Genomic DNA, 8,475 nt, shown 5'->3' with positions numbered 1-8,475 from the left:
AAGCAAAAATTGAGAAAAAGATTGAACAATATGCTAGATATTCCAATAAGGGGAGAAAGAAAATGGTTATCAAACTGGTTAATTGGGTTTGGATTCACTGGAGGAAGAATAGGTTTACTTCCAAAAGGAAATCTAAACTTCAAGAAAAGGGAGATGATTCTTTTCAAGTTTTAAAGCGCATCAACTATAATGCATATGAAATTGTTTTATCATTAAACTATGGTGTGAGCAACACTTTTAATGTTATTGATTTGACTTTGTGATGCAGGTACCTTTGACAACAATTTGAGAGTGAATTCTTCCCAAGAAGGAGAGTATGATAGAGGACTATCCAAGGAGCAAGAATTTGACTTGGGTAGGTTCAACTTGGATGGACCAATTACTTAAGCAAGAAGGCAGAGATTTTAATAAGAGCTTGACAAGAGACTAAATTCTCTCGTGGAGGAAAGAGAAGAAGTGAAATTTATTTAGTTTAGTCAACTTTTAGGATAAGATTTATTTTCATTTTTAATTATATTTTTTGGTCTATTTTTAGACTTGTAATAGGTTGCTACCTTTTTTATTGTTATTTTTAAGTCTTTTAATTATTAGATTAACTATTGGACCTTGGGCTCATCTATAATTATTAGTAAGAGTTATAAATAGACTCCTTAAATACTTTGTTGACAGTTTTGATGAAATTTCAGATGAGACACATTTAGGAGAATATCTCTTGATTCTTGTGTGAAACTTTAGGTTCTTATCAAAGAATTTTATTCTTTGTAACGAATTATCCCCAACTTATCAATCTTTCAAGATTGTGACATTGTTCTTTATATTTACTTTTTTCGTTTTTTCCTTCTTATTTTTCATAATTTCATAGAATCTCAAGTATGTTTCCCAATTTATTGATACTAAAAATTAGATCACAAATTAGGATTCCATCAATTACTAGCAAACAAAAACAAATTCATCGCATAATTAATTCAAATACGAGACTTGTCTTTCAGGAACTTAAATATATATAGCAAAGCTTCCACTTAAGAAAGCCTAACCAAATTATGAACTTACAACACACAATAAACATTAGCGTCTTCAGATTAGGGAAAACCACAAAACATAGAGGCATATATAAGCCCTCAAATATGTTGTCAAATGCCATACCACATATATAGTTATATAATATCATCCACCTCTAAGAAAGTATTCAAAAGCATCCAAGGTGACAGGAATATAATGGTTCCAGAGTCAGGTCAAGTTCATGCCTCCCTACTTCTGGTGCTTCATCATGGTAATTGCCACTGCAAAAACAATATTAAACTATAAGGAACTAATAAAGAAAAATGATATTTTCCAGTTCAAATATATAGATTTAATTGTATTTTTTATCCTTAATTTTTTAGTGAATTTTACTCTTAACAAATTAATTTAACGTATTTTACTCATAACTTTAATTAAGAAATTTTTGGATTTTATATCATTTTACTTCTAATATAATTACGCTTTGTACCTCCAATTTTTTTAATTTTTGACAAATTTTACATTCGATTTTTTTAGTTTTTGACAAATTGTATTCCAACTTTTTATTTTTTAGCAAATTCTATCTCCATTTTTATGCTTATTAATGGATAAATAAATGAGATAAAATTCATAAATTTTTTAAAATTTAAGGAATAAAATACGCTAAGTTAAAGATAAAAAATATAATTAAGACAAATATATATTAATTATATATAACGAAGATGTAACATAATTATAATATATTGTCATTGAAAGTTCACCCCATGTTCAAAAGTGGCTGCGGTAGCAAGAAAGATGCATTAACTCCGTGGTTTGGATGCTCCCATTGTGCCTGCGAAGCTGCAACCTTTTCTTTCTCCTTGATCTAATTTCAATTCACACAATATATGTGTTAGAATTACGCATATATAAGTCAATCAAGAATGCATCGACCTTCTATGAAATAGGGCTAGTCAACATTATACGCTACCATTTCGTTAGTATAATTAGTATAACAATCAAACTCCTGGTCTTCCTCAAATCTTAGGTGATTATATAAGTTTCAATAATTTCATAAGCAATTGTGAACTTTAGCATCATCAACTATAATAAGATGCCAGACGAGTATGTATTTAGCAAAATATGAAGGGAAATAGAATGTAACTTTACTACATACACACAAATATCATTCGTTGGTTTAGGTTCATCAAAGAAATTAAACTGTTGTTTTTACATAGTAATCACAGAGACGACCATTAGCATTTTGTTGATATTGATAAGGTCAAACTTAAGAATTAATTAAGTCGATTTGGTTACAATTTAGTATAACAAGATGGAAGGGAACTTAGGATAAGAAGTATGTATAAAATCATAAAAAAGTTTTAGTTCTTAAAATATGTGTGCAAATCACTCTACAAGAGTGTATTGGAAAAGCTTGTTAGAATTATTTTAACTTAAATATTAAGAAAATAATTCATGTACACTAATAATAGATGACCATATATATAAAGAGAGAAAGATGGACAAGAGAAAAGTGTAAACAAGTGATATGATAGGGGCAAGAGAAATGTTGATGAAGTGTTTAATATATATGAGTGTCCATGTATCAACACTCATGCTTTGATTGAATTAGGAATGAAAAAAATTGAAAGAAATAAACAACAAAATGGGAATGATAGGAATAGAAGAAAAATGTAATTTTTTAATTTAATAAACCTATTTTTTTTTAAAAATTGTTTATAAACAAAAAATAAAATAAAAAAGAAGGGGTAATTTTATTTTCATTTTATTCCAATTTAAGAGGAAAGTGTTTTGTGGTAAGTCTCACATAAGTAAATTCCTTCCTTATTTCGCTTACCAAACAAATAGTGAAAAATTAGTATTCTTATCTTATCTCCAGTTTTCCTATTTTCTTTCTCTTTCATTTCTATTGAAACAAACAATAAATAAATACTATGATCTGTTTATTAAAAAAAAAAAAAAACAACAACACTTAGACACTTTTGAAGTCATCTATAACCTTCATACTCATGTATTCTTTGATTTTTGTTTCTGACGATAAACTTAAGACTTATTGTCCAATTTAAGCATTACTACTACGAAAAATTGTCCATATTAAGAAGCATTAAACAGTAGTACGATTAAATTTGATGCAAAAGAAAAAATGTCTGAGTATATAATAATAATCTCTATCACCTTCTTTGCAAGCATGTTATTCTGCTCCTGTATCACTTTCTCCTGTCACAGTACAAGTAGAGCACATGTCAGGCTGATTTGTCTAGAGGGACACGCATAATCAAGATTGGTCTCTGAAACTTATTACGGTGAACCGTTACAACCATACAGAGACCTAGCTGCATAAAGTTGTGACAAGATTTGAGTAAGTACCTTCTTCTCAAGCTCCGAAATGGACTCGTACATGAGTTGGTTCTGTTATTAAATGTATAATTAGTGGCTGCAGATCTACTTAGAGGATAATAAGGACAATTATTCTTATAAATATATTTTTTCTTTGTCCCATGAATGAATTTTTTTACTTGAATATATGTCAGTTTTAAATAAAATATAAATTGAAATGGCTAAAAAATAAAAAATAATTTATATAATCTAAAAATTATCATAAAATATTAATTTATTATGTTAAAAATTAAAAAAAAATTATCAAAATTTAGGGATAAAAAAATAATTTTAAATTTTAAAGAATAAATACACATTCTAAATTCATAATTTTTAAATTAAGAATAAAGGTGAAGTATCACAATTAGTTGTATGTTTTATATATATACTCTGCGGGTACGAATTTGCTTGAGAGCAGTATCTAACTGCTGCTCCAGACTCTGAAGCTCTTTGAGGCTCATTGAACCTAAATCTTCTCCCATATAGTGCCTGTTAATAATTAATAATTCAGTGCGACTAGTTAGTGTTGAAATCCAACAAAAGATTTTTTCAAGAGAAATAAATTAAAGGTTTAAATATATCTTTTTTAATATAACTTAGTATTTTTTTTATTTTAATTATTATAAAATGTGATTATTTTATTTTTTGTCCTTAAACTATTTTAAATAACATTTTTTTACTTATACTATTCAAAATGCTATTTAAAATATTTTAAAAACAAAAAACGAAACAAAAATATTTTATAAAGAATAAATAAAAATAAAAATTAAAAAAACAAAAATAAAAAATACTAAATTATAAAAATAAAAAATTTATTAAGTCTAAATTAAATCCAATAACAAATTAAGTATACGGCCAGTATCATATACCTATGATTTCTCTGCAAAAGGTCAATCTTTGCCTTGAGTCTAGTATACTCAATGGTCCAATTTCCCTGCACAAACACACAACTAACTGCTCTCTTTCTTAAAATGGATTGAGACAATAATCTCTACATATCAGTTTGATTACATCACTTTAAATCATAGAGAACAACAACTGCATGGCAAATTTAAAAATAAGGTATTTCTGAATTAATTAAAATAAATTATTAAAGTTACTATAATTTTATTTATAATCTATTTTTTAAACTTCTTAAGATGTAAAATTACTTATTAAAGTATTGTGTTTATTTTGTTTTAACATTTCTTTTCCAATTCGTAATAAAACTAATTCGTTTAATCTTTACTGAGACATTATGGATTTTAAGTAAAATTTTTATTATTTTTTAATTTGAAAAAATTAATTTCACGTAAACAATAATGACTGAAATTGTTAAAACTATTTTATAAGAAATACATGTATTTGAAAAAAAATATTCAATTTTTTTTTATATAATTCAGAATGTAAATTGTTGTATCATTTCTCACTAGAATTTTTTAAATTCTGAAATTAAAATTAATTCATTAATATCTAAACAATCATAATATTAAATTAAATGTTCAACATTTAGACAATTTTAGTCCAAAATTGAAATATTAATTTACTTTAACTTCTTAATATTAAATAAAAATTATCTTCATACAACTTAACTTTAATTTCTTAAATTTGATTTCGAGTGTAGAAATCACTTAATCTGCCATGTATAAAAGTAATCAATTCTAAATAATTTTTTTTAAAATTTTATAATTTCATTATCAACAATCTCATCAATTTTTTTTAAAACATGTAATATATTTTTCACAAAATTTACATTTTATATTTATTTCTACAATAATTTAATTGACTGAAATCATATCATTTTTAGATTTATCTTTCGTATATTTTTCATACATTGAAAGAATGCACACACTTCTTTTGATTGTATAAATTTAATAATCATAAGAGAAAAATATGACAAAAGTGCATGGGTACTATTTTTTAGGGAAAAAAACACTTTAAGAACTTAATGAAAAAGAAATTAAAACACAACTATTGCCTAAAGTATAAGCTTTTTTTATTTATTATTATTATCCTAAAGTATAAGCTTTAATTTCCTAAACATTTTCATGCCTGTATTTGTGTAAATGTCTTTCGGCTAAAATATTGTGGAACAAATAACAAACCTGTGTCTCGGAATCATTTGCAACAAGTTGTCTCTCTGCATATGCGTACCTTTCATAGCGTTCCAGTATCTTCTCCATGCTGTTTAATAGTTGTTAAAACAGAAACCTATATTTATTTCTCTCCACTATCAATTAATTATAACCGCTCTGAAGATAATTTCAAAGTTCTTTAGCAAGATAACGTAAAAGCATGCGTACTAACAGAAATTATAACAATTAAGCTACTAATTAATTAAATAATAACAGGCTGGAGCAAACTGATAACAAAGCATGCTTCTCACTCAAATTATAAAAATTGCCGGTTATGTTTTTCATTTTAATTAGCATGATGTTGAATGTGTTATTGGCTGATATCAGCTTTATATTTAGTACGCTATGAATTGTAAATTCTCATATTTTTAAAAATTTAATGCTAATACATTTATATATGTAAACAGTACTCAAACTCTCACTTATGAAACTGGAAAAAATTGAATGCAAAAATGAAGAGGTCTTGCTACTATGCTTCATGCCAACCTGAAAACAAAGTTAATATAAAACATGATTGCTATAATTGCATACAACGTTTTCATACGTATGCTTAAATATATTCACTATTTAGTTAAAATGTTCATCCTTATATAACTCGTAAATTTTAACACCAGAAAACTCAACTTGGTGAAAAGAAAAGAAAAAAGGTGAGAAAAATTTATGCATTAGACGTTGGAAATATCATGATAATTAAAACAAGCAGAATAAGTATTTCGAAAGGAAAACATTTGTGCTCTTAAATATGAATGATATATTTATTTCCCAGCATTTAATCTTCTTCAAGTTAAAAAATCATGTCATTTTTCATTGTTCAATGCCAATAATGTCATAATCAATATACTTTTATTTAAATTGATAAAAATCAATGTAAAGAAAGAATTCGTTAATATGAAATGTTAAGTTTCACTGTGACATTAAAAAAATCTAGTTAAATTAATTAAATTGGTTGAGTAAAATATACAAGTGTTATAAATATCTGATATATCAAAATTTTATGAATAAAAAAAATTCACTTGGACAGGTATCATATAATTAATATAGAGATCCCGTATCTTTCAACCAAAATGTAAGAAATTAGAACTTCATTTCCGTAATTTATGTACACGGTTAACCTAGGAAACTGCACCCATCAGCTGAAAAGGGACAAGAATATACTATTTCCTGATTAAACAGAAAAGCATGCAACATTCTTGCTTCCATGCTATGATATATATTTGAAAGGACTTGAGCTTCAAAATGAACATGACACCTAGCTATGTGCAAAATACGAGTTAATCAACCAGCTTTAAGCAGCACACTAATATATATAAAATTTTAAAAGATGGAGCAAGTGCTGCTTCTAGGTCCTGCACTGAAAGGACCTGAGGTCGAAATGAGCTTGACAAGTAACCAAATACTGTCACAACTGACTAAATTTCAGAAGAGTAAAGCTTCGAAATATCAAGATATTTCAACCAAAAATTTATGTTTAAAAAAATCAATCAAGGGTTTTTTTTTTTTACATGACCAGAGGATACCACACATTATTTTCTAACGCAGTATGTGAAGAATTTACTCTTCACATAAATGGGACAGGTTCTTTCTTTTTGCTTATTTTTCTTTAAGATATGAGATAGGTTTGTTTGTGCACAATCACAGAAAGAAATTTGTTTGATCTAGCCAAAAATAATTAAGACTTCTGGAAGCAAACAAAGATGAAAGAAGTTTCTCCGGCCTCTAGCTTTGTTAAGCCCAAAACCGAAACCATTCTAAACGGAAAATTAAGGGAAAAAAGCAAGAAAATTTCAACAAATTAAACAAAAAAGGCTGAACAATTCTTGACTCAATGTAAAAGTATATTAATAAATGATATTCATAGATCGCCCTCACTCCACACTCATGCACTAAATATAGGGTTTAACAGAGAGATCTATGGAGATTATACGATATATACACATGTTTTTTTATTCATAAGAATTACACACAGTATACTAAGGTTTAAAACACTTACAAACTTTGTCGATATATGCACATATAAAGTATAGTAAAACCTAAAATATTTAGCAAGAATACGTGCTAAGAAATAGAGATCTATGATATATAATTAATTACCAAGAATCAGTGGCATATTCAAAGAGCTTTCCTTTGTGGGAGAAGACAATCAAAGCGACCTCAGCATCACAGAGCACAGAGATCTCATGTGCTTTCTTGAGTAACCCAGCTCTCCTTTTGGAGAAAGTTACTTGCCGATTGATCTTGTTCTCTATCCTCTTCAGCTGAACCCTACCCCTTCCCATGTTATTTTTTTTTTTTTTGCTTTAATTATATTATTATACCTAATTACCTTTTTTTTCCAAAGAAAACCCTAAACAAGGAAAAGGGAACAAACCCCGGAAATATGCTTGAAAAGCTTGCTATTATAACCAAGGGAGGGAGAGAGAATGTTGATTTAAGGATCTTTCTTCTTCTGGAGGAGAAAAAAACCGCAGTGAGTAGTAGTGTGAGTATGCTATGTTGTTATATATCCCTAATCACATGGGTGTTACTAAGTGCACCCAGCATTATTGTTGTTGGGCACCTAACACTTAACATGAAAAGACAAAAATATCCCTATGTATTTTTAAAAATATTTTTGTGCACCTAGCTCATTCAGGTTGGTCCACATATGTAATGAGTCGATCCGCATATGTTTTAGTTGATCTACAGTTGATATAGATGATCTGCAAGTTTCTTACGGATCAAGTTGATCCGCAAGTAGATTGTTAAGACTTACGGATCAAGTTGATCCGTAAGTCTTTTACGGATCAACTTGATTCGTAAGCTTCTTACGGATCAAGTTGATCCGCAAATTGATTTTTAAGTCTTTTATGGATCAACTTGATCTGCAAGCTTCTTACGGATCAAGTTGATTGGTAAATTAATTTTTAAGACTTACGGATCAAGTTGATCCATAAAAGACTTACCGATTAACTTGATCTGTAAGTCTTAAAAATCAACTTGCGGATCA

General features: G+C 27.7%; 1 protein-coding gene across 1 annotated transcript; it reads right to left on the bottom strand.

The window, feature by feature from the left end:
- Nucleotides 1-858: 858 nt before the first annotated feature.
- LOC100783045 (agamous-like MADS-box protein AP1) lies at nucleotides 859-7,946 on the bottom strand. The gene is made up of 8 exons (XM_003531909.5): nucleotides 7,581-7,946; nucleotides 5,460-5,538; nucleotides 4,245-4,309; nucleotides 3,765-3,864; nucleotides 3,367-3,408; nucleotides 3,175-3,216; nucleotides 1,761-1,864; nucleotides 859-1,280 (listed from the first exon to the last, which is right to left on the bottom strand). Exons 1-8 carry the CDS (start codon nucleotides 7,763-7,765, stop codon nucleotides 1,187-1,189), a joined length of 711 nt encoding a protein of 236 aa, XP_003531957.1. The 5' UTR covers nucleotides 7,766-7,946; the 3' UTR covers nucleotides 859-1,186.
- Between the last annotated feature and the right edge of the window lie 529 nt (nucleotides 7,947-8,475).

Source organism: Glycine max, chromosome 8 (genome assembly GCF_000004515.6).
Source record: "Glycine max cultivar Williams 82 chromosome 8, Glycine_max_v4.0, whole genome shotgun sequence".
Lineage (NCBI taxonomy): Eukaryota > Viridiplantae > Streptophyta > Magnoliopsida > Fabales > Fabaceae > Glycine > Glycine max.
The sequence above is the reverse complement of the archived record's forward strand: the minus strand, read 5'-3'. Positions and strand labels throughout refer to the sequence as shown.